A 27674-nucleotide genomic window follows, 5' to 3' on the forward strand; every position below is an offset into this window, starting at 1 on the left:
AATAAAGGAAACAAACAGGCAGGATTGAGGCAGGATTTCTTTTGACTCATTGAAAGGCCTTCATCCTGTTCCCAGAACTTGACCTAAATAAAGTTACCACTCTGTTTCTGTCCTTAAAAGCTTCTGAAATAGGTGTATTCAAGCAGGGACCGCCCATTAAATGGTTGGATTGCATCCTCTTCCTCAGTCTTTTTAAGTCCTGAGTATTGCTACACGTAGGAGTTGCCAAATTTTCCCCTTCTGGCTGTAAACAGAACGCGTTCAGAGAACCCCAGATTTCTTTTAAAAGCTTTCTAACCTCCCTCAGCATTTCACATTTCTTTTCTCACCACGACTGGCTGGCTGTCAGCGGGAAAGACATAAACATCATGAACACTAAAGCTTTATTTGCAGCCAGTCCTTGTTTGTAGCTGCAAGTATGGCAATTTTCACTGATGTTTTTGCTGCGCTAAATTAAGCCTGGGCTCTTGGGAGTAATTGCAGCGGCTTCCTTTAACGCAGCAATAATCCTTGCTAAAGTCACCATACGTGACGCGCAGCCTTTGGCAACCAGCAGAGCCAGCGTTTAGCAGCGGAGAGGATTTTCCCTCCCCGCTTTAGGAGGCGATCGAGGGTCGGTGCTGTTTGAACTCCCAGCCGCTGCTTTCGGAGGGGAAGGTGGGGAGGAGTTCCCAGCCGAGCGCTGGGAACAACCCCGACCGACGGAGCCGCCGCTCGGGCCCCGCAAGGGGCAGGGCCGGGGTCCGGGCCAGGGGCAGTGCCAGGGGCAGGGGTGGTGCCAGGGGCAGTGTCCAGCGCAGGGCTGGTGTTCGAGGCAGGGCCGGTGTCCGTGCCGGTGCCCGGGGCAGGGCTGGGGCCCGGGGCAGGGGCAGTGGCAGGGCCGGTGTCTGGGGCAGTGCTCGGGGCAGGGGCAGTGCCAGGGGTGGTGTCCGGAGCAGGGCCGGTGTCCGGAGCAGGGCCGGTGCCCGGCCCCCAGCCCCGGCGGAAGGGCGGGCCCGGGCGGCCTCCCAGCGGCGGCTCTGCTGCCGGCCGTGCCGCAGCAATAGCAGAGCTCCTCGATAAAGCCCGTTCTTTGTGCGGCAGTAAAATGCTGTTCCGCTTCGGCGTGGTGCTGCCCGCCCGGGTGACGGAGGGCGGCGCGGAGCTGCTGCTGGCCGGGTCGCGGCCGGAGCTGGGCGAGTGGGACCCGCGGCGCGCCGTGCCCATGAGGCGGGCGCGGCCGAGCGCCCCGCTGCCCGCCCAGGAGCCCACGCTGTGGCTGGCCGAGGTGGCGTTGCCGGACGAGGACGCCGCCAGCCCCTTCTGGTACAAGTTTCTGCGGCGGGAGGGCGGCCACTTCCTCTGGGAAGGTAACGGAGGGGACCCGCGCCGTCCCTCGCATGCCCGGCCGCAAGGACGCGCTGGCCCTGCCCGGAGGGGCGGTGCGAGGCTCTCCCGAGGGCGGGCTCTGCCTCTGGCTCTGGCTCCGGCTCCGGCCGCTCCCGCCCCTGGCGCCGCCGGGGGCTGTCCCGGCCGGCCGGGCCTGAACCCGAGCTGCCGGTGCCCCGGCACGGCGGTGGCCGGGGCTGTGCTTGCAGGCAGAGCCGCCCAGGCTGCCGTGACGCGGGTTCTCGCAAACAAAAATGGTTTTTAACCGTGTGATGGAGGCGGGTGAATGCAGACGGAGGCTGCCTTTCTAGGTTGGTAAAAGTTACTTCAAAGAGTTTCATTCCCCCCCCGCTACTTTAGGCATCCATTGTCATGATGTTTTTTTGTGGTTTTTTTTTTTCCTTTCCCCAGAAGTAAAGAATTAGAATTTAGCATCTCGTACTATGCACTATGGTGTGGGTTGTTATTTTATTTCGCTAGGGTGATATGTCATGATGGCATTTTCAGGCTGGTAAATTTTACTATTGTGATTTCTTAAAGAAAAACACAGGGAGAAGTTAAATTACAGCTTTTCCAGTCTTCTTGCCGTTTTAGTATTACTTCCAGCGTGTTTTCCTCCTGCTGTGTGATTTCAAATGTGGAATAACTCTAGTCAGTTTCCATGTGCTGTTCTAGTGCACTGAAGTATCTTAAATACAAGAGAACACTCAGACAAGCGTCTGCTGAGTCAAATAAAACTCTAAATATACCTCCTGAGGAATGATCTGACCTAGTGAAAGGAAGTCAGCTTGCTTGGTAATTTGTGAGGGCATTTTTAACTCATAGCATAAAAATCCATGTACCAAAATAACACGTTGTAGACCAGTTGCTCTTCACGCGTTTTAAGAATACATACCACACTTCTGAACTCCCTTTCTGTCATGTAGACTAAAACATGCATGTTGTCATAACTGTTGCATTTGTTTGTTCTTCTTTGTGCTAATAAAAGATTTTGTGTTAATGCTGCATTCACAGAAGTTTACATCATGAAGGACTATGTACATCATACAGTAGTGTTTTGTTTAGCAGCTAAAACAAATAGTATATTCTGCCTGTTTTAACCATGTTTTTCTTTTCCAGAATTGCAGGAAAAGTGAATTTATGGAATAAAAATCTTTACATCTGTCCAAGGAAGCAGAATTGGGTCTCTTTGAAGGTGCCAAGTTGTACATAATATGACAATGATACTGGTATATAAAGCAGTCACCACCCTGCAATTATAGAAATAAAAGTAGAATTAGAAATTATATATTAGAATTTTATAGAAATAATGGAGAATAACTACAGAGAATCAGCAGTTGTAAGGTTGATGGTTATTCTCTGGTTTGGAAGTAGTGGTAGCTCAAATTGTTGTCTGTTCCAGGGAGCACGTTTAGGAAGTGTAGTCAGAGTAGTAAACATACTGTGTTCTGGCAGATTTGCAGTTTTGGGATTAACCTGGCTGGCATTTTGTTCTTGTCATTGTGAATTCTCAGAAATTTGAGCTTAGTTTCAGCTTAGCAGGAATGATAGAAAGCAAGTGGGCATATCGTCTAAATGCAGAAGAGTTTTTTAATTAGTCATTCATATTAACAATTTTTTCCTCAGTTGATATTTACAGGAAAGCACGAATTTGCTTAAACTTTTAAATTTATTGTTCATAATGTATTACATGAAGAGAGCCTAAGGATGTTTTCTTGTTCAATAACTAAGCAATCTTGCAGTTCATTTTAATCTAATTTGTTTTAATGGTTTTTGGTTTTTTTTGTTTTTTATAACTGTTGATCAATGACAGTTTGGCTGTCATCTGTTTGTTATTATAAAAATCACAACTTGAAAAGACAACTCCCTTCTCAAAGAAAAGAACAGGCATTTTTTGTGCTAAACAAATGCTATGCATTGTCTCTTTAGTATTCTGCATGTTTAGAATTAAAATGGGCTTTGGGAAACACTTAGCACTTGCAGAACATCTGCAGTTTTGAAGAGACATTTATGAGGGATAGAGGAAAGTGCAGAATGATACTTGCTCTAAGTTTATGAGTTGAGGCATCCATCTGTAACCAGAGAAACTAGTTCATGGATATCAGTCTAGTTATGGATGTCAGATGTTTACATATATGGGGTGTCGAAATCATGTGCTGTATTTAAGAAAATTACTTCAGCTTTTTTCTTAAGACATGTATGTGTGTGAGAATTCCACTGGCAGTGCATATTGTTTTTATGATAGTATGATACCTACTGTGGTACAAATTGCAGCCATTCCAATACAGTGAGAAGACTGAAAGATAAAAGTGGGGGTAGTTATTGCTGTGGGCTAGAGGAGTCAAAGTCACAGACCAGTGCTCTGTGGCGTTTTGTAGGAAGCTTTCAGGCAAGGCTTGGCCTGTGCAGGATTCACTGGGTCGTTGCGTGTGCCTTGAGGGAACAAATTCCTCTCCCTAGGAGGATGAAGTGGGAGATGAGACTCCCCTGTGCTCCTGAAGGATCAGAGACTTGGCCCTGCTGTCCCAGGGAGATGTTGCTGGTCTGCACCCAGGGCCTGTCATTTAAAGCCATTGAGTGTTTCTGGCTCAGGTCACATGAGCTGTGTGAGGTTCCTTCAGGGTTGGTACCTGCTCACCTACTGTGAAAGCTGAAGCCTGCTGTCCAGGAGGGTTTGTGATATGCTGTGGTATCTGTGGAAACAGGTTGGTTGTGCTGAGCTTTAGAATCTGGGAATAGGTTTAGAAAAAAACCTAAATTCATGTATGTACCTTTTTTACTCCCAGCTGCATCTGTGTCTGTCTGTGTACTTTGTTTTTGATGTTGATTCTTCAGAACTGGACTTCACATCTCTCAGCTTGGGAGCTGAAAGTATTTGTTCATACTGTCAAAACTAAATAAATACAAGATACGCTTGAATTTGTTTTTGTGAGTTTATGATGAAACGCTCATGTGTACCTTTATCCCCTTACTTTCATCTAAATAAACTGTAGGTGCTAATCAAGAAACATGCTGCATAATAGGACAGGGAATTTACTGGAGGTATTTACTAGAGGTGTGCTCCAAACTGTATTTGGAGATGATGGAATACAATCAACTGATACACGTTGTGTTTTTGGGAAGAGGAAAAATAAATTTTATACAAAACCTACATAAGCTTGTAGTACCTACACAAGCTTGTACTGTAGTGTTGATCCTTTGTTGTCCACAGAAGCTGTGGATGCCCCTTCCTTGAAGGGTTGAAGGCCAGGTTGAATGGGGCCTTGAGCAACCTGGTCTACTGAAACTTGTCTCTGCCTGGGGAAGAGGTGGGAAGCTTGGAACTGATGCTCTTGAAGCCTACTTCAACCCAACCCATTCTGCTATTCTGTGATTTTTGTGTAGCTCCTAATTTGGTGTAGATGGAGCTTGCTTGAAGCTTCCAGATACAGTATGACCAGTGAAAGCTCCAAAGCAGGGTCAGCCTATATTCTAGCAGCTTGTGCTGGTGAGCAGAGCCTTAATCCTTCCAAAAAAACCCCCATCTCTAGTTTTGGGAGAAGGAGGGAGAAGGAGAGAAAAGGAGGTGTCTTGTATGCAAAACAAACAAATGATACAATACAGTGCATTTTGGAAAAAATTACATTGTTCAGCTTGTGGTATGTTGTCCTTACAACATTTTCAGTTCACACTCCTGTGAGCCTGTTGGTAATAAACCAAAAGATCAGTAAATTTATGAAGTAATAAAGGTTTTCACATCATTGTAATACAATCAGTGAAAATATCAGAAGTAAATTCTAATAATATGTTTCAAGGGTTGAACACCTGATTGATTGAAAACACTGGTGATAGTTAAGCACATTAAAATTTCATTTTTAAAGTGTGTTGAAACTTAGAGCAATCTGACTTTTGGCCTCAGCTCTTTGAATAAAAAAGGTATAACTTCTTAATTAAAAGGAGGGGATTCTTCTAAGGCTGTATGAGAAGGTAAGATCTAGTTGCCATTTGTAATGGAGAGATTGTAACAGAATGAAAAATGCTTGGGGCTAATCCTTAGCAGGATATGCAAAATAAAAATTCGTTTGAGGCCATTCTAGGAAGTACAGTTGGATACAATGTTTCTGTAACTGAGATCCATGGTTTCTTTTCTTTTTTTTTTTCCCTCCAAAAGCAGTTCCATTATTAAAAAAAAAAAAAAACAAACAAAACGAAGAAAAAAACGAAGCTCAACAAAAAACTCCCAGTGAGCCCTGAAGAGTTACAATTCTTCATGGCTCTTTTAGTGCAGATGTTTCATGTGGTGCTCTTCCCACTGGGTGGTGCCACATTCCCTGTGTATAGCCAGCGGCTGCCTGGCGTCCTGCAATTACTTGCATGTTTCATTAGTATTTAGTGTAATCTGTTCTGCTTTGGAAAATAATCCCAAATTTTACTTATTTTCCCAAGCCCAGTTCTGAAGTAGGTGGTGACTAGAAATGGACATAAAGCACAAGCTATGTGATAGTTGAATAATTCTGCATCATAGGTATTTTATTCCTGCAAGGCTGTTGCTTTCTGGACAGTGCTAGATACCTTAACACCTTTCAGATGTGACAAAACTTAACTAGTGGATAAATTTGAATTCTTCAACCCAATACTTCCTTAAGGAATGGAGGAAAACTTTGGTTGGTTACAAAGTGCAGTAGCTCTTTGTGTTTTGTTCTTCAACCCCCAGATGACTTATACATAGCATGCATTTTTGAATAATTAAATGGCATCAAGATTCTCATTACTTCCTGTCTGTTTATCAGCATTAACCAGCTTATACTGAGCAGACAACCTGACATCAGTAGAACAACGCAGAGTGGCCTATGTGAAACTGCAAAATTACAAGAATAAAACTAAATGCCTCTACTTGCAAATACATATTCTCTGGGTTTGGCAGGCATGTATATTTTCCTACCCACAGAGATAATCAGGGTCCAGTTCTGATTTCTGTGAGAGTCTAATTAAAGCCTTTGTGGTTATAATAGTAAATTTACAATAAATGCATTATTTATGCAAATCCTGTATTTACCATTTTTCCTGTCCCTCACTTCCAAGGGGTGGTAGCCTGCAGTAGGGCTCAGCAATTTATTTTGAATGGCAAGAAACACTGAGAAGTGATAAGTAACTGGGATGATACTTTGTTTAAAGTATTGCTGTGGTTGCTATTTTGATACAGCTCATTTCCTCTGTCATGCTTCTGGTATGACAGAAAGTAGCAATCAGTAGTAGACAGTACAGTAAACAGTGTCAAAGCAAATGGGAAGATAGTATTAGATTATACATTTTGTTGCTATCAGCCATTATTCTCTCATCTGTATTTCCTGTAGTGCTATTTCTACCATCTATCAGAAAAGAAACTGTCTTATACATGAGGAAGATTTGCTTTTAGTTGCTTTTCTCTGACTTCATCATTAAGTCAGGCATTTGGTTAAAATCTCTTAGTACAATAAAGTTCCCACTGAAAAACACCTGGGCCTGAGATGAACTACAGAGAGAAATAAAACATGTTTTTGAAAGTTGCCTTTAAAAATTCTGATTTTCTTATATCTGATGAAAAAAAAGAAAAAGAAAGAACAAGCCTTGGTGATTAACAGCATTAAGTGTTGAGAATGCCTTTCTTGTAAACCATTTAGTTTTAATTCAGGCATAATTTCAAAATGTAATTCCATCAAATAATTTTCTTAGGATATATAAATAGACTAAAAAGTCTTAAATTCCGCCTGGATTTTAATAGAATTAGAACTTGTTTCCATGGTTTTATGTAGCAGCTCTACCAAAAAGGAAGTTGAAAAGTCTGCTTTAAGTCTGGTAGAATATAAACGTGGTGTATGATGCACGTGGTTTTCTTCTTTTTGGGTATCTCTTCTTGGCTTGCAAATGCAAGGAAACATTTCTGAAAATCTGACCAGTTAAGGAGTTACTTAACTAGGTGTGGCAAATTAACAATTTTGTCTTACATTAATACTAGGTATTTAAGTAATACAATAAATTCATCTGCCACTTACAGAACCTGAGGGGAAGATGGTTTGCTGACAGCAGAAAAAAATAGCATTAAAAATCAAAGTATGCTTTTCTTAGACATAAGGGTAAGGCTTCATACATGGCATACAGAATTGGAGATATTTGTCAGAGGTGTTAATACAAAGGGCTGCTGCTGAGGGCTTTGCTGAGACTTGAGGAAGGTGGGACTCCAGAGCCTGTGGCAGACTGCAACTCTTGAAAACTTGACCTCACTCAGTTTCAATGAGGTGAACCCGCCCCCACCTCTGGTTTTTTAACAATCAATAGCAATTCAGTCTTGGCAAGATTGAGACAGATCCTATTTCAAAACATCAGAGATTGAATTTTGTTCACAGGCAGCAGGGAGACTTTTGTGACAGAATCTGGTGTGAAGGGTAAGTAAATTTGAATATTGTGAATGTACTGAAGGAAGTTCAGTTTGAGTGATGTGTGATAACAAGACTGTGCAGTAGCACATTCAGATAACTGAAAATTGTATCCAAAATAGGACTTGAGACTTTTCTTCACTGTAATTTTGGTATAAAATGTAAAGAAGCTAGCAAAAACTTATTCTTTTAAATGCTTTATTTTTGAGATTTTTAAAAAAATGTTTTCTTTACTCTCTCTTCTACTACTATTTTTTTTTAATAAAAGTCTTTTATTCCTTGACTCTTCCCTGTTTATCTGCCCCCAGAGTGCTTATAATATTAAACTCTTCCAGGGGAATTTCTAAGCATGAACTTAAGATACTAATTTAACTTGTAAAAAGACCTCATTTGATACAAATAGAATTACTTAAAATATTTAGACATAGTTAAAAATTTTGAATTGACACTTAAAGTGTGCTGGTTCATGCAAAACTTAAGACAAAGATTATAGGAGTTAGTCTGTCCTCTGACTGATTTGTGAGTAGGTGATCTCAAAATTGCCTGGCTGCTTGTGGTTTGGGTTGGTCAGTTAATGTGTTTCTCTAAGCTTATCTAAGTAGCCCTGTGGTTTTTAAAGAGATAGCAGTGAACTGAGAAACACCCTCACCTTACTGGGGTTTGGAGGTTTGGAAGTTGCATATCTGTGTTTTAGGGTCAGGCTAAGGCAGGGATGAGATACCCAGCACCTTATGGCTGCAGTTGTGCCCTGTAGTTCCTGCACATCTTCCCTTACATAACATAGAATAGAAAAAAATTAAACTTGGAGCAAGGTGTGCAACAAGCTGGTAACTGGGAGAGCAGTGGCTGAGCAGAGATTTGCAGCAAAGAGCTCTGCAGAGACAGTGGGAGAGGCAATCTCATCTTTTACATTTATTGATGTGTTTTTTGTTCATCACTCTTAATGGTGATAAGAAATTTCATTGACCCATATTTTGTTTATCTTTTAAGATCAAGCTGGTAATTTCTCCACTCTGTGCAATCTGTGTGCAGTCCTTTTCTGTGTCAAGATGAGTCTGTGCTGTTGGCAGACTGTTGAATTATACTTCTTTCATGCCTGCAGTACAGCTCTAATAAAATAGTAACTGCAGGCTTTTGTGTTTCATGGTTGTGCCTCATAAGATTGAATTTCAGAACATCCTCTTCTAGTCTCTGCTTACCTTTTTGAGTCCTAGATCTTTGTACATCTTGTATCACTTCCTATATCTGCTTCTAGTTTTCACAAAATCACAGAATTAATCAGGTTGCAAGGGAGCACTGTGGGTCATCTAGCCCAACTTCCCTGCTCAAGGAGGATCAAAACCAAAGTTTTCCTTTGCTCCATTCTGGTTTCCTCCTTTTACCAGAGCAATTTATCAGTTATATGGAGGTCTTTGGTTTTATTCTTTTGTTTAGTTATTTGTACAGACTTCTTATGCTCCTTTGATCATCCTTCATATGGATTAAACAAGGAGCCATAAACTGCAGTCCTGCAGATTTTGAAAGAGCCCTCTGTGAGGCTTGAACTATAAGTGGGGCTACTTGGTTGCTTTGCTCTCTGGCAGTTCCCTATGTCAGTGGACTCTGCACAAAACCATCTGCAGTACAGATCAACCAGTGCAAAAGCAATGAAAAACTTTATCATTTAATGCCAAGAAACTTATTTTAATCTTTCTCTTTCAGAAAAGCACTTTTGCTGTGAAGACTCACAAAGATGGGTTTTAAATATTTAAATTAAAAAAAAAAAAAAGAGCCTTATTAAAGGAACTAAAATGCTATTCTAGAAGTTAAACTAGCACCTCTACGTTCTAATAAACTCTTCCAAAATGCTTTTCATCTTTAATTAGGAAAGCCAACATGATCAATTAATGGGAAGATCAGTACCATTCAAATATTTAAATTATCTCTTTTTATGGTTGAATTTTACATATTTTCAGATGGTTGTGTATTTGCTTCCTAATGATAAATAATTAAACCTGTGTTTTTCCACTTGGAATATGAATAAAAATGAGATGAAGAAAAATACTGATATAGAAATGGGTTTAGCTGTAAAATCATGTGTTCGCTGTTGTGTGAGCCCTTTCTCAAAGGACATTTGTGTTTCTTTTCCTTTTTTCAAAGATGAATGGAACATTTGATGTTCTAGGGTTTACTATTGTCTCTAGAAACAGAAAAGTTGAAATAGTATAAAAATTGCATTGTTGTCTTATGACATCCAAAATATGGTGGATTTCCTGAGACAGATTGTGCTAGCAGAAACATGATGTGGACTGAGAAAATAACTTTTTCTCATTTTGAAACTTCCTTGTTAAATGCATATTGTGAAGCAAACTCTGATGAAAAGCACTTGTGTAATCATGGATATTGCCTGGGTAGTGAAACCTGATCTTTTTTGGTAATTGCAGATTTCCATAATTCCTTTAAGAAGTCCTTCTGAAGACAGTCCACTTTGATCATACTGTTCCCTAAATTAGTATTTATTGAAGATGGCAGCACACTTTCCTTCCTGTATGAAGCTATATCATGTGTGAATATATATGTATATGTTGAAAATATGTTGATGTACATTCTGTTGCACAGATGTCTTATTTCAGTAGGAAAGTTGTTTAATTTATAGATCAGTATCTAACATAAGGAGTAGTAAAGGACTAGGCAATTCTCATAAAATATGATATAAATGCAAGCTGCTACTGTTTACCTGATTATTAAAGGCAAATCAGAACCACACCTTTTGAGATTCAGGTCTGACTGTAGGCCACAGCGGGAAGGCTGAGGCTCAGTGGTGCACAAAAATCAACATCAATAAATATTTATTACAGAAGAAAGTGTTTCAGAATGAGATTTGACCAAACCTGTTTGAGGGAACAAATAAAATAAACATCTCATGGCAACTTACTCTTGGCCCCATATCCATATGTGGTTTCAGGCTATTTAGGGGAATTAATGGTGGTGAAGGTGGTAAGGTTACTAGGCAAGGAGGCTGCAGCACTTAAAAAGGCAGAGAGGAGGAAGGTCATAGGGAAGGAAGGAAGGCAAAAAAGGGACAAGGAGAAGGAGAAGGATGATGAACTGTAAAACTGGCAGGTGGCAGAAGTGCATGCACCTTCACCAGCAGCAATTGGAAATGGGGCAGTAGGAAGCACACGGTGGGTACCTGTGTACCAGGAAACACAGGGCTGGGAGTAGCAAAAAAGCCAGAGATCCATGGTTCAGAACTGGCAGGGCACAGTGAGGGCTGGCTGCTCCCTGGGACTGCAGGGACACCCCATGGGACTGGCTGTCAGGAGCAGGCAGCCTGGGGCACGAGGGCAGCCCCAGCCCCGAGCATCAGGCACCTCCCTGGGGACAGGCTGAGGCTGGGGCAGGACATGGGCCCGTGGGCGTGTGGGGGTCAGGATCAGACACAGCCTCGAGATGGCAGGAGGTGGGCACTGTGATGTGCATGGCTACAAACAGGTGCTGGAGAGTAGAATGGGGAAGGCAAGGTGGGCTCTTTGTGGCTGCATGCATGAAGTCATTAATTAAATATCATAAGCATCCATATATTTTGTCACACTGTTGTATTTGTTGATGTATGCTGTTGTCTTCTTGTATTGGTTACAAGTGGTAAGAACATGTAAGCAATTATAAGTGTGAGATAAAAATATAGTGGTGAAATTTGTAGCTTCTGAAACTTTACTGATCTTGCTTACCTTATTTATAATCAAAATAATCAAAAACTATGTGATGCATAACTGCTCAGCAATGTGAAAGAGAAAATAGTTTTCCGCCTCATATTTTATTTTTCATTTTGGTAAATAATAATATGTCACAATTATGATAAAATGGCCTGCACGTCATCTGGAAATAAGGAGATGGTTTGAGCTTTCCTCTTAAATGTTATTCTTACTCTCTAATCATTGCATTAATACATATCCCAAAATGCTCTTGCTTTAGCAAATTTCCCTAACTGTAGTGATTGAAAACTGGTCATGCATTTATGTGCAATGGGAAATTGAAGATATTCCTTTGGGCATAATTTTTCTCAGAAATATTTTAACATCATTAATAGTGTATAAGTGTAACAGGCTTAAGGAAGCCATAGACTAGGTCACTTCTGATCTGCACGATAATTATTCCTACATGGCAATTAGTATTACAGTAAGTATGTAAAGATGGTGCTGGGGGGAGACTGTACATGTACTGTATTTTTGGAGGCTTGATAACCTTTTGGTTGATGATGCGACCCATTTCAATTCAAGTTTCTTACTCTGGTAAGCAACTGGGACTAAAAACATCTTTTCTGACTAAAGCTCACACTATTGCTGTAGGAGAAGAAGAAGAGGTAATAAATATTGGTGGAAAATCATAAGAAAAAAAAATCTTGCTTTAAACTAGGCCGTTTAGGGTAGCTGTGGTCATTCACCATTGCAATTGTGACTCTGTGGGTCACTTTGGGCAGCTTCTACTGGGTATGAACAGACTCTCAAAGTGAGACATGCATTGGAAGACAACAAAGTGAGTGTCTATTGGTCCACAAACATAAAAGACAGAGAAGGTTTAATGAACTCCTTGGCTAGATATCCAAATGTGTCTGGTCTGCAGGAATCTGATGAGTCTTTGCTGGCCAGGCAGCTGTGAATGAGGTGGAAGAGGAAATCTTTCCCCTTTTAAATAAGTCTGCCTTGTTTCTACATTGCTGTTTCTACATTGCTGCCACCTTCTTTGGGCTTTGATGCCTTTCCACCTTGAAGTTTTTCCTCTTGAATCCTTTAGCTGGTAGCAAATCCTGTGTCACCAGTCCTACCTTTTTTGGTGGTTTTACCTTTCTGAGCATGCATGGCTGTCCTCTGAATTTTCTCTGAGGTCTTTCCCATATCTTGGCAACTTTCTTAGAAGTCAACCTGAACCAAGGTCAGGCTGCCATGGCATGTCTGAGACACAGCAAGATTGATACCCTTGGGAGAGGTCACTGAGCAAGAATATTAAACACTGAGGCCACATACTGTGAGACATCAAATGAGGAACTTAAATGAAATGAATTATTCTTACATTGTAAGTGATTTAGGAGTTTTTCATATTGTGGGGGGTTTTAAAATAACCAATAAATTAAAAATATTTTTAAAATAATCTACAAAATTTTATTTTAATGCTGAATATTTGCTTTGTGGCAGTGTTTCTGTTGCCACTACTTCAGTTGCTAATAATGCAGTTTGAAGAAGCAGGAAACACTGCTCCTGGCCTTGAATGCTCAGTTCAAGTCTCCCTACAGTTTTGGGGTTTTTTTTAAGATTATCCAGACACACAGTCTGCACCTGTCTTTCTTCTGTTCCAGGTAGTGGGCCCCATCATGATCGAAGCTGTGTTTACAACCAGAGCAACATAGTAGATGGAGTTTACTGCCTCCCAATAGCACACTGGATTGAAGTCTCTGGACATACTGATGAGATGAAACACACAACTGATTTCTATTTCAATATTGCAGGACATCAAGCTATCCATTACTCCAGGTAAAAGAATTGTGCAGAGCTTGGCTGGTGTCAAATGTTACAAACAAAAAATCTGAACTGGCATATCTGAAAACTGCATTTGGTTTGTATGTATGTAAGAGTAAACTTTAACAAAGGTTCAGCACCTCTTTGTAATTAAATGTCAGTTTAGCAGATTCTAAGTTCAAGGATACCCGTACCCTGTATGTGTCTGTTACATTGCATCACATCTGAAAAAGTTTTGTGCCAATTTTAGGCTAGTCATTTTCAAATGCTTGTCTATATACATGTGTAAAATTGCATGTATCTTATGTGTTTGGTTTGGGATAATTTTACTGAAGAACTTGTCCTGAGAAACAAAAATAATGTAATCCAGCACTGGAGTTTACTGGTGACATGTTGTCACTCTTGTGTGGCAGCCTCTGCAATTAATGACAGCAACTTTTGATGACTTCTGCTTCTGGGCATTTATTTAAAAAATATATTAAAACTTAGACAAGTCTTAAAATGTTTGTATTCCATAGTGTTCACTTGAGTCCACTGTCCCATTGGTGAAGATCCTGGCTTGAATAAGGAGACAGTAAAGGTAGAGGAGGGCACCCAGCCTTTAGGGTGCAGAGGAAGCACAGGCTGTATTTGGAGCAACAGGGTGAGCACTGAAGGTTAGCAAAGTGCACTGAGGAATTTGGGACCCTATGTAGCTTTTCCCCCTATCTCCAGCCAATTGATACAGCAGGAAGTTTTGATAATAGTTGTGTGAATGCTGGCAGTCCTGATATGCCACATGCATTGCAGAACAGTTAGTTATCCCAAAGGGATATGTATTTTTTTTAAGAAATGAAACCACCTTGTACTTTTATTAGGCCTCGCATTGTTTTGTGTGAATTTCTCCCGACCACTTTATCAGCTATCCCAACCTTACCATGGTGTCTCCTCTTTGTGCTCTTTGTCTCCACCCTCTCAAAGGGTAGGAAGGAGAATTGTCTTTTCCTCATTAGACTTGCAGTGTGAGAGGGAAAGATTTCTTCCCCTTGGTATTTTTTGAAATAGCAGGGATTCATAAACACTGTCAGGCACATGTAGGTGTTTGTGGGACCTTTTTCCTGAGACCCTCTCAAGTTATATAGTATGCCTGGTAGACTAAAGTGTTATGTGGATCTTAAACATCTGTTTCCAACGTCCTATCAGAGTAAAGATCTTGTTTATTCCAAAGCAGAGATTTGTCAATCCCAAGTAATCTTTGCTTGGCAGAAACATTTCTTGAGAAAGAAGAACAGCTGTCAGAAAGTGAATATCTAAGTACCAAAGGCCAACTTATCTTCCTTTCCAGAGGCAGCAGTGATCCATTTAATGCTGCCTTATCTGCATGACTATGTGTTTCAAAGAGTAGGTAAAAAGCTGCAGATTCTGCTAGAGGATATCTGAAGAAAATTTTCTGGGCTGTTAGTCTTTTGCAGATGAAGGTCTTCTCCTTCATTCCCTTCTCTCACACCTATACCTTCATTGAAAGGCAACCTTATATGTACATCTTAGTAACTCTTATCTCATTTCTTTGAGCTGTATTAAGCAAGCGTTCTCTGTAACAGTCCTGTCACATAATTATTTCTAATACTTTGAAGATATGCAGCCTTAAATGTTTTTTTAATTACTAACAGTTGGGGGCAGATTCACCATTCTGCTGGTTATAACAAAGCAGCCCAAAAATAAAAATCTATTTTAGATTTTTTTGTTGTTGTTGGCAGAGCAGCTGAAGTGAGCTGATGAAAATGCCTTTATTTTGCAATGGATTTATTAATTCAGAATGAAGATTAATACAATTTTTTTAAAATACCCATATACTTCCCCCCCCCCATTCTCCCCAAAGCAAAACCAAACTCAGAAACAAAAAGTCAATCCTTCTGACTTTTCTGACTCTGATCAGAGTATGATCAGATCATGGTTTTCCAGCTAAGATTACCTTTTTCCATGCTGTACTAAAGGCAGCAGTGCTGCAAGGAGCATCATGACCACAAATTCTGAGTCCTGTCACCCCTTGTATGATCTTTACAGTGGTGGAGGCTGGAAAGAAGTGATGTATCAATGAAAACTTTTGATGTGAGCCCGTCCTCTATGTTGCTCCACTTAACAGGGCAGCCATGTGTGAATTAATGAGAAAAGAAGGTTTTTCTCTGTCAAAGGAGGTTCCCACATGAGCCCTGGGACTGATTTTATTTATCCTGTGTTGAATCACAATTAGAAACAGTTGCTCTGAGCTTTGTTGCCATCTTGCTTCTTCATAAAACATGAGCTTCTGCTTTAACTGGGCTGCAGCAGGATGAGAAGAGCCTGCCTCTGTCTGGAGCCAAAACCAATTTTGCACTATGCTGAGGCTGACAACAGTGCTCTGAGGAATCAGATTTTTCTTATTTGATGTAGATGCATCTCTCATAATTTAGTGCACTTACATTTAAACTTATATTTAGAGAACTCATTTTGTGTTGGTCATTCAGGTAGGAGAATATATAATGTGGTTTTTAAGCACAGCAGGAGTTGAACTAATTTCTTGTAAATGTGAAATGGAGCTTTCCCGCAGCTAGGAGTCATGACTGATACCTTTATGGCATTAATATTCACTTGGTTTGGAGATGTAATGACACCTTTAACCAAAATCTGATTCAGGAAAAAAAAAATCCCACCAAAAAATCAGTTTCTCTTTTGTGTTAGATATTACTGCAATATGATGGCTTCAAATTACAGGAGAGTTCACTTAGGATGAAGAGTTCACTTAGGATGAAGTAATTTTCCAAAGTAAATTAGAATTATTGTAATCTTTTCTGAGAGTAGATGACTTCAGAAAATTTGTGAATCTGGGCCATATTATCTCTGTTTCAGTCCCATCTGTGAAAGGCAGAAGTTCCTAATTTGTAGATGTAGTATACCTTATTATTTGTATAAAAACATCTGCATTTCTCAGAAGAAAGGCATTACATAAGAGCAAGAGAGGGAAGGACACCTGAAATTACAAAATCCTTAAATAATATATTGAAGACAATGATGCTTGATGGCAGAATTAGGTGCTATGGAAATGAATATCTCTAGTTATGAATATCATCTAGTTAGTTTCCTGTTTCCAGACTAATTTTAGGTGTGTGTTTTTTGTGAGTCATACTTCTTAAATCTGACAAAGAAAAATAATTTTTACATGCTTTGCATGTAAAATGCAGATAAACTGGAATGTGTAAGTGAATTCCTCAGACAACAACCTCTGTAAGTGTGGTATTGTATGGCTGTTAAACATTTTGGCAGAAAATACACAATTAGCAATCCACAGTCAAGGGAGTCACTACATGACAGTAGCCATGGGTCCTGACAACATTTTTTTGAGGTACAGGTTTCTTTAGTACCTTTTTTGCATTTCAAATATATACACATACATATATGCTGTTAAATACTAATATTTCATGTTTATGGAGTGATTGGGAATTTGACAAATGTGTTGCTATCATCAGTGGTTTTTTTCCCTAAGACAAAATTAAGGTAACGATACAATAAAATTTACTCCCATGCTTGGAAATATTATTTTTGTTTCTCAATGGTTGCAAATGAAATACAATTTATGATGTAGTATGTACAAATGCTTTGTGGCTTGTTGGTGAGACAGTTTCCTAAAACACTGCCAGTAATACAGGTTATAACCTAAGTTAGGTGTTGAGTGGGAATGATCAGGAGAGTCACATAAGATGTGTGTCCCTGCTTCATTGTAAATGTTAATGTAGATAGGTGAGTGAATGAAGAATGATCCAGGGCAAAATAGAAATGCCTCTTTTTTACCTTTTGGAGGCACTAGAGCAGTATTTTGCTGATGGAGCACAGAATTTCTTTCTATGGGAAAAATGAGCATTTACTTGATTGATATGCATCTTTAATTAGGTGGTAAACAAGAACTTGGTTGAGTATATTTGGTTCAGTATGAAATTAGAATTGCCTTTGAAAAAGATACAAGAGAGAGCACTTTTTTTTTTTAGTCTTTAATTTCTCTTTTTACTGGTTGTAACTCATTCAAAAATAAAATGCCTTTCTATTTTAAATATAATTCTTAGCTAATTTTTATTACTGAATTGTAAAAAAGGCTTTAAAGAGTAAGCTGTCACAAAAAACCCCTAGAGTGCAGTGACATGTGCTACCATAATAGAAAGCTGCACTGATATTTTATGCCTACATTATGAATTAAGAGAAGAGGTGATGATGTCTACAGAGATTACCATAATTAACATTAAAGGCTGAGAGCTAACTGTCCCCTGTGCCTAAAGAATACTTGTGATATTAGAGAAAAGAATAAGAAATAATGAGCTCTGGAACAAAATTCATTGATTGTATTCTAGTAAAATAGTCCTGATCAAAAGGACTTAACATCAATAAGAGTTCATCCTTTGATTTCAGTACTTGGGGTTCTAACTGTGAAGTTATCTGCTCATTTTATACATTAAGTAATGAAAATATTCGAAGGCACATTTTTTTTATATGTTTATCCCATAAACTAGGATATCTGACTTCTCCTTTGAATTGTTTTGTTGTACTGAGCTATAGTCTGAAACTGATATGAATTGGAACCATTGTTTACTTACCAATGGGAATCACCTTTTATAGAATGGTTCAAAGGTTAATTTTATCTTTTGTCCTTTGTGTGTCTTCATTTTTTTCCACATCACCCCCAGTTGGAGCTGGGAAATGCTTTTACTAGCCTCTGTTGTGAAGAAAATGGGTTTCAAATCAGCATAAGAAGTGACATTTATGCAATTTTTTATTTGAGTTCTTGAAAGTGAGGAGGGAGTGTGAGGCAACAGGACCAGAAGTGAGAAGGCAAATGATGAGGCTAGAATTTGATTTAGTTTTAAGATTTTAATCCTTATTTGTTTTCATGTATGTAATTTGGGTGATCTCTGTGTTGGCTAATAAATGCATTTTTCTTCCTCATTTGTTGTCCATCCAGACAAAAAGCTTCTCCTTTTGTGAACTCCCCACACTGTGTCCTTCATAATAATGGCTAAAACTAGGAAAAAACATTCTGTTTTTCTAAGTTTTGTGATCTTGCTCAGGCAGGATGGCACTCAGCTGGGATAGCTCAAGCCAGGCTATTATTGAGTTAGTTACAAATCTCAGTCTTGTGAACTGTGAACAGAAATGGAGTTAGGATGTGCCAGCAGAGCAGTCACATGCCATGGAGTGGAATACTGTGGACGAACTAGATGGCAGGAATTCTCTTTTCAATTATTTTGATTTTCTGAGCATTAGCAAGTAGCTGTTGCCAGCACAGCTCTGGTTCTCTGGCTGTGACCTACTGCCTGAGCACCCAAAAGGAGCTTGACATGGAAACTCCTGGATGTCACTCATTTCTAATAACATTTCTTGTGAGTGATGTGGTAGCAAGGGAAATCTGCCTTTAGAAAAGGTGATTTTGCCAGAAGAAAAAAAAGTCACCGAGATTCTAGATAAAGATTTTTACATGACTGTCACCAGCATTTGAAGTCCCAGTATTACTTCCACCTCCAGTGACTGGCCTGTCAAACCTGATGAATGGCTATTAGCCAGCAGGCTGCCAGGTTTGTTGCTTTCTTCAATGACTGAGGGACACAAATTTTTGGCTGGGCATTGGGATGAAGCTGAAGTAATGTCTGATGAACAGTACACTACCTATGTGAATAAGCTAAAGAAAATCTTAGCATGGTGTCTGGTTAGTCTTGTGAGTTTTTTCTGGAAGTTTTTTTCCTGTAGTTTTCTTTACCATTCTGCCATTCTTATGTGGTTTTGGCATTGGGTGTTTGAGAATTTTTTATTTAGAAAGATGATTTTCTGGAATGAGTATTTCGTTAGTAAAATGGCAGCAAGCACAGTCTGGCTGTTGATGAGAAGATGAGGCCTTTAATCAATTGGCTGGTAATAGGTAATATTTACTTAAAACCACTGTTGATCTTTAAAATGGATCTTTTCATAGGTGTGCCTCTGCACAAAATTATTTACTTACTTCTTAAGAAAAACTTACAATTCTGTGTCATTCTGGGAGAAAAAAACAGAAGGGATATTGGGAACCCTCCATGGAAGGCTGGAGGAGTAAACGTAGTTCTGTTTTTCTCTGTAGGGTATAACAGAAAAATGTTGATAGTCCAGTAAGTATGAATTTTATGTGGGGTATCACTGTTAGGGAGCAGAAACTATTGTTGCTTCTAATTTCTCTGTGTGTTTTACTGTGTCTCCCTGCTGCTTGTTCGTATTTATTCTGGAGGTTTTCAGCCCTTTTTCCTGCCTCTTTACTCTTTGAAATTCAGGCTGTCAGTGAGGGAGTAAAGTTCTGTCTCCATTGGAAAGCAATTTGCTGGTGTTGCTGGCTGTGAATGAAATTGACTGAGATTGTGAAATCCCGGGCAATTTAGCTCACAGCTGGGATGACAAGGAAGGGGCAGCGTCACTCTCTCACTGAAGATGGTGTTCCAGTTGTCTTGCAGATATTCATTTCCTCCTGGCTTTTACATCCATTTATTAGGCGCTGGTAATTGCTGGCATTTCTTAATGCAGTTTATCCAGAGATAGCAGAACTCTTTCTGAAAAGCAGAGATTGTGTACACATCCTAATTGGTATTTTGCTTACCAGGAGGGAGTAAATTCAGATTGCTGGTTGTTGTTGGAAAAACTTCACTAACACAACTGTAAGTTACACCTGATGAAGCTGTTGAACCAGAGATGTGTGCTTGCAGAGTAAACCCACTCTGCCTCCCCTTCCTGTGATTTTTTGCAGGCACAGCTCCTAGGGCAGACTGGCCCAGCCACCCTGAGGTGACTCTTACAGAAAAGAAGCCTCAGAACAATTGAGTTCTTACTCCCAAATGTGGAAAGTGATACCATCAGGTGTTTTATTATTACCAGATGGTTTGGTGTTTACTTACCTGCTCAGTGTATACTATATTTCTGAAAGAGGTGAAAGTCAAAAAAATCTGAAATAAACAACTGCATAGTTATTTCAAATGAAATGGGAAAACATTAAAGATACTTCATTTGAAACAGTAGCAAGCTATAGCTATCAAGTTATGAATGCTACCTCCATCTTGAATAATTTTTGTAAATGCTGAGAGATATAAATGTAGGTTTTCATGCTTAAAAGCTCCAGATATTTACAAGATAATTTAAAAAATGAATCTCCATGTGAAAATATGGAGAGTCCTACTTAAAGGATAAATTTTTTTTTATTAGAAAGGAAACTGGAATATAGCTCTAGTTCCTTTGAAGCGTGTCTCAGAAACATAAGTATTTTATTTCTCAAGAGTAAATAGAGATTATCAAATGGTTGCTGTATTTTCCCATATATAATTTTCTCTCTGTAAGGAAAAAAAAAAACAACAAAGAAATGAACTGCATTTGTCTTCCCAGGGAACATATTAAGAGGCTGAACTGAAAATCTCTTGCTCCCTCCTTTAATGCTTGTACTTTGGGAAATTTAATTTCAGAGAGTCAGGTACATAATCCCTGCTGTTGTTCAGAAGTTTAATGTGTGTCCTCCCATGAACTGTGATAAAAATTGAGTCAAATGTCATAGACATTGCCAAGCTTTAAGAAATGTGTATTTCTTTATTGGTTCAGTAGACAGCATGGTTTATATGTTTAAATGAAATGTCTTTTTTCTTTGATGTGAAAAACCCAGTAATAGAATATATGATTTTAAGCATCAAGAGAAGTATAAAGGCAATATATGCATTTGAGTTTTAATACAGACACAAGAAAATGTGGAATACATTAAAAAAAAAAATTGAATAGGTGGTTGCTTACTTTTTCCCTTTCTCCCCTTTCCTTCCCTTCTCCTCCCTCCCATCCATCAGCTGTGGGTCAGCAATGAGGCTCTCTATGACTATCATTTGGTTCAGGGCTGGATGCTGGGCACTAGTACAAGGGGATGGATGTTGGTGGGCTTCTAGAGCCATTTCTTTTTTAATTATTATTTTTTGATTTAACTAACCTCTCTGGGACTGCCTTTTAAAAGCGCTTCAGAACAGATCTATCCAGTGCCTTCATTTTCCCAAGGTGATGATCTGATAAGGAGGATATGCAGCTTCCCTAACAAAATAATTTCTCTAATGCTCCTTCTTTCTGTGGTCCAGCTGCCAGCTTGGGGGGTTGGCTGTGTGCAGACCAGTCCTAAAGAATGTTAAATACTGCTTTCACTGCAGAAGACTGAATTTCTCAGCTTCCTTATAACAATGAGTTGCTTCAGTCTGGTGAGATAAAAGGCGAAAATCTTCTCAAATATATCTTTAGTCTTGGTAATAAGGTTATCCAGTATGTTTAACAAATGTTTAACAAATGTACAAAGTCAAGCTTCAGTTGATAATGTAAACACATTTAAGCAAACTTTAGTAACAGTAGATCACTTTGGAGTATTTGTTCAAATGCTTGGAAATTTCAATTTCCAAGCAGGTTCAGTGATACTGCTAGGAAAAGAAAGAAGACTGAAAGAAAAAGAAAGAGACATATTTAAAAAATAGAGAACCCCTGGTAATTCATGTCAGTTTTTGTGCTCCAATAAAAACTGCAGCATTGATTATTCATAAATTTAACTCTCATGATATTTTTCCATTTTGTCATCCTAGACTTCTTCAAGACATTCCACTATACTTTGTAGTTTTGAGTTAAAAGATATGCATAGGTTCTTCTGGTTCTTCTAGTACCATCCCAGCCTCAACATTTGATGTTGGCTGCTCATCCACCAGGGTTATTAATCTTATGTTTAGAATCTAGAAACAGGTACATTATCTAAAATGAAGTTTTCTGACAATTTTTTATGGTAGCACTATACACAGGTTATTCCTTTGATTTGGCTTTCCTGTGAGAACACCTTATTTTAGATGTTTATGTAACTGATGTGGTGTGGTTAATTCCATTTTTCTCCATATTTCTAAGATGTTTCCCCCAGCCTGTGCTGTTCAAGTACATATTTTTCCCTCTTTAAAACGCAAATAAATGAACTGATGTGTGTTTAGAAATTCTGGATAAATTCTGGAATGAACACAGATACAGAGCTCATCAAGGCTGTTTGCAGATGGTACCACAAGGGATGAATGTACATCTTTCTCTGACTGTTGGAGTTCTGAGAGATTCCATTATTTTGTACATGTGCATATGCTTCCATGTGGATCACAAGGCCACCTAGCAATAATCTGTGCTTTGCAATTATGCAATTTTCATTAATATGTACTTGTTTCTGAAGCATTGGAATTTATTTCCATTGGATCTGAAATGCTACATTTTGAAAACTGGATCTATCTTTTATTGTTTTCCCAGTCTAGATTCCTAAGTAGCTGCTAATAGGTAAACTCTGAAAGAACACAAAATATATTTTTATTAATGATTCCCGAATCTTCTTGGGCATTAACCTAAAGTTCATTTGTAGCAGTTTGAGTCAATTTTGTTGAGATGATTTAACTTACAGGTGCCAGCAGTGGCATCATTCCCATTGCCAAGCATTAATGTTAGAAATTCTCATTCCTAATGCCAAGGAATTCATGGTTTATTGCTGTCTGGCTGAGTTTAGCAGCCTGTTGTTCTTGTGTTTCCGGGTATTCATTCTAATTCAAAACAAATGGGAATGTTGGCAGTCTAACAGAGACATATGTAGGAAGTAACCACTGGCAACCATGGCTGCATCAGAAAAGATTCTTTAATTGGAGCATTTAGGCATTAATGCTCACAAGCCAATGGAGGAGTCCTTTCCTTTCCAGGTTGTTCAGTACAAGCCTGGAACCTGATTCTCTTCTCAGGCTGTATTTCTGTAATTGGCACACTGTCTGCTTTCAGAGAATGTTTATAAAATGAAAGTGCAAGAAGAGTCATTTCTTACAAAAGCAAATTTTGCTTTCTTCTGCATACAGTGTGCTCCTTAGGCATTCATTGAAACTTGTGTGTAGGTTTGAAAAGAAATTCTGGCAAAGTCCTGTAAGGCTAGATCTGGACACCCCATCCTACAAGGCATTGGTGTGCTTGTGGATCATTACTTTCTTATCTTCACAGTAGAAATACATAGAAAAATGTGACATAAAATATTTCACTTTGAATACAGGGAGAATAACATTTAATCTTCCATATTTCAGTTCTGGCTGTGTAGGTGAAGTCTTGGGTGACCACATTACTTTGGATCATATTTAGACCAGAGACAAAATAGATTATAAAAAAAGTATAAGAGATAAATTATTTTGCTTTAAGCTTGTTGATGGAATGAAGTGAAGAAGGAAAAAGAGTTTATTTTGTGCGTCTTTTCACTGTATAGGTTTGAATGTACTACAAGGTTGATAACAGCAATTCTACTGGACTTACTGGAGTATGTGAGCTTAGTTTAGAGACAAAATTAGACAAATTTAATCTATTGTTGTATCTGGAGAACACACATGCAATGAATGAGAGTGGTTTCCACAGGATGTGCAACTTTTATGCCACTGGAGTTGAAACTAAATAAATTGGTTTCTGCTACCATAGTTTGACTGCTCCTGGGATAGACAGCATAGTTTAATGAAGACTAAGAAAGAGGATCTATTACTATTTGTAAAAGACATTCAGGAATTACTACAAAGGAGGAAGAAGAATTATTGAAATTAAACCTTCTTTAAGATGAAATGGATATTAATTGCTTCTGAATGAATTCAGAGTGTAAATTAGAACAAGGTTTCTGTCATCAAAGGAAAGACATCTGAATTCTGGCACGACCTTTCAAATAGGGCAGGAAGGACAAGGAACCTAAATTATTTCAAGATGGAACTTGATAAATGAATATAGGTAGTGCTTCCAGAAATGGAAATTAAAGTTTATGATTATAGTATCATAGATCATAGGCTCAAAGAGACCTCAGAAAATATCCAGTCCATTTCCTTGCCCCAACTTAATCTCAATTACATTTAAATCATTTCAGGTTTATCCAGCCTGATCTAAAATATGATCTCATCTTAGTGATGAGACTCTACAGGCCTGTTACTCTCCCATTCAATTACCTCACTATTCCAACCATTAAAAAGCTTTACTAATCTCAATTTAAGTCTTCCTAGTGCAATTCAAGTTAATTTCTTCTTGTTCTCTCCACAGAAGACTTGGAGAACAAATTAGTATCCTGCCTCTCTATAGCCCTTTAATATATGCTTGGAAACTCCTTTTTTCCCAGAATCAGAGTGGTTGACTTTGGAATATCTCAATATGTTCATTCTGATATTAGTCCTTGGATCTTCCAGTCTTTTCTCTGAAAACTTGTCTTCTAGAACTCTGATTGTTCTGGCACTCTCTGCTGGGCTCTCCAGCTCTCTGTTTCTCTTCCTTCATCCCATTTTTCCTGATGATGGTCTATGAGTACTGAATGCAACAGAAGGATTATTTTGTGACTTTCAAGCATAGTGCTACTACTTAGCCAAATACTATTGTCATTTTTGCAGCATGGGATGTGATTTACTTCCCAGTTGTCTACATGTTTTTATCAAATAAGTTCCCTGCTTTGGCAGGGTATAGGATGTTAGGAATGTTCTCAATCTCTGCATTTCTTATTATGAGATGTTTTTTGGGAGTTTCTTCTAATAAAGCTCTTATGTTCCTTGTAAGGGAATGTTTGGGATTGCTGTGGAAGGGGAAAATGGGCCATAAAGAGAAAATTTTGTGGCTCTATAGACTAAAGTCTTATGTGACTTTAATTCTTCTCACGTGGATCTTTCTATCCTGTACCCCTGGTGACTTCAAAGCCGCGGACAATCCTGAAGCACACATGGAATGCACCAGAAGGTTGTGAGTGCGAAGAGCTGGGCTGTGCTTAGGCATGGCCACAGTTGCTCAGTGTCTCAAAACCTCAAGGCACTGTGGTGCCTGCTGTAAAGCAGTTTGGTGGGTAAAGGGAGCACAATCAAACCCTTTTGTACCATCACACTGACGCTATGGAAATCCTTTCCTAAGACAGCAGAACCTGAGGGCTGCGCAACACAGGAACGACTTTGCAGTCTGGGTAATACTGTATTCCAGTTACAGGTTTGATGTTATTCTTACCTGCTTTATTTTTAGCACATTGTCAGCTTGGGGTCAAACCTTAATGGCTTATTTGCTTGGCATATCAGTAAATGAGGTAGTTTTATGCCACAGATTTGTGAACATGGAATAAGTAAGATAGTATTAAGCATAAGACTCAGAATTCAAGGGCTTGAGAAATTTTGCATATTGCTAAGCTGACAAAGTGTTGTTCTAAAGTGATAAAAGCAGGTGTTTCTTTCTACATTCCAAGTCTGCTCCCATGTGAGAGGCTAGATAAGTAGTTCAAATTACATCTAAGTAGAAAATTTGCCAGACCTTAATTGCTTTTCATCAGAGTTCCAAATAAGAAGGAGAAGTAAAAAAATCCTTGGAACTACATTGTAGCCTGTTTAATTCTCCTCATTTAAAGCCCTGAGGTAGAAATCTTAACTTCACAATAAACTGCACTCTTTCAGTGGTAAAGCAGAACAAATTTATAAGCAATGACTTGTGCTCCTTCTACATTTGACATTTAGGTAAGAGCAATTTTTTGTTCAAGAATATAAGTAGTTTCTACAAGGTCTGCAGCTGTGTCATTTCAGTAAGATATAGTTTTATCATGAATCAGGGCTTTTCTCTGGTGGCTTCTGCTAAGGTTATGGACATTTATTCCATCTTTCTTGATAAGAGTGATCTTATCAAGCCTGTTTATTCTATCTTGGAGTCAGACCATAGCATCATCAAACCTTGCTCTCCTGCTCTGGCTACTACTGCTTGACTCTGTGCTGGGAAATGAAGTGCATCTGACTGTTCCCAGTCAATCCTGCTTAAGTCAGGCCTCTCATCGAGAAGGGTCCGTCAGTTCGTCTTCTGCAAGGAGACTTTATCAGTAAATCGACAGGAGAAGGGATTAAGATCACATCATTTAGCCTTGTGCCCTCTGCAATAGGCAATGAAATGTCAGTGTCATAACCCCCCAGTCCCACATAATTATTCCATTGGCAAGGAGGCATTTTGCTGAGAGATCTTTCTGTCCTTTGTTTAAACAGACTATAGAAAAACCAGAATTCCTGTGCAAGACCAAACAAGGGACTCTGTTTTGGTATCTGTCCATGCTGTCCATATTTTGGAGGAAGACACAAGGCTAAAAAATTATTTTTAAAATTTTGCCATTTTTCTCATCTCTTGGTAGTTACTTTATAGGTGAAGCTATATGGAATTTATATTCTTTATAAATATTCTTTATTTATATTCTTTATGTCTTTTATTTAGATAAAGCCAGTTGATTTGGCCTTTTCATACATATGAACTTTAAACAAGGGGAAATTCCCTCTTAAGGATGTTAAATCCTTAGGCTGCCCTCATTTGAAAGTATTTTCACAAGAAATCTACTGAATTGATATTTAATATTTTTCATTTTTCTGTATCTTTCTTGATACAACAAAATGTTAGTAAAAAGTTCAAAGTTTGAGTGGACAGAGTGATTTTTTAGACCATTACTATGCATTTTTTGTTACTTTTAGTTCACTTCTTGGTACAGGCTCATATTTCCACTTTGATCTCTTTATAAAGCAATGCTTTCACCAAGTGTCACTAGAAGCAGGTACTGTTTCCCTTTCCATTTGATTATAGTTAGCTTAAAATACAGTGATGTGCATATGAGATTATTTATTCCAAGACATATTGCAGAGATGCATTCATTAACTGTGAATCTCATCTGCTCTTTTGCTGCATATTCATTTAGTTTATTTTGACACCACTGGCAATTGAAACTAATAATGGTTTGGGCAAACTTTGGTCTCTCCTTGTTGAGTAGGTTCATCTGTTTGGAAAGATGTTAACTTGAAAAAGGAATCCCATGTTGAATATAGGTCAGCAATGACATGCTGTAGAAGAACTGCCAGGGGACTTGAAAGAGGGATAAAGCCTTTGAAGCACAAGAAGTAAGTAAATGATAAATAATTGTTGGCTCTTCTCAGAAATGTACTCTTTTCAGTACTGGGCATAACATTCAAAAAGAGAGTGAGTCCAAAGGCAAGCAAGAGTGATCAGATGCTCTGAATATATGGCGTGTGTGTGTGTGTGTGAAGAATGCAAAGATGTGTTGGAATGTGTTAGTAACTTAGAGAGAAGTAAAAGGGTTTTACAGAGTGGAAGGAAATAATCTGTTCTTTGTGTCCATTATGGAGACACAAAGAAGGTGTGTCTATGACCTGTAACTGCGCTATTCATATTGGACAAAATACATTTTTTTCAGAGGTGAGGATAGTAATCAGTGTGTTTTCTACATATCAAAGAATATTTGAACATGCTCAGATCTTCCAACGGAGAAGAGAATTTGGTAATTTGAAAATTCTTCTCTGTCTGTGAATGCATTTCAGGGCATTAGACAGCAATCTAAGCAGTGTTTCCAGATTGCTCTGACAAAAGTACGGGA

At 38.9% G+C, this 27674-nt stretch overlaps 1 protein-coding gene across 1 annotated transcript in view; it reads left to right on the forward strand.

Moving 5' to 3' along the window:
* Window positions 1-1087: 1087 nt before the first annotated feature.
* Window positions 1088-27674, forward strand: part of EPM2A (EPM2A glucan phosphatase, laforin) — a 35836-nt gene continuing 9249 nt past the window's right edge. Inside the window, exons 1-2 of the mRNA XM_059468396.1 lie at window positions 1088-1349; window positions 13093-13267. Of these exons, the coding sequence (XP_059324379.1) occupies window positions 1088-1349; window positions 13093-13267 (437 nt within the window). The remainder of the gene's footprint in view (window positions 1350-13092; window positions 13268-27674) is intronic.

The sequence above is a fragment of the Ammospiza nelsoni genome, chromosome 3 (genome assembly GCF_027579445.1).
Source record: "Ammospiza nelsoni isolate bAmmNel1 chromosome 3, bAmmNel1.pri, whole genome shotgun sequence".
NCBI classification, from domain to species: Eukaryota; Metazoa; Chordata; class Aves; order Passeriformes; family Passerellidae; genus Ammospiza; species Ammospiza nelsoni.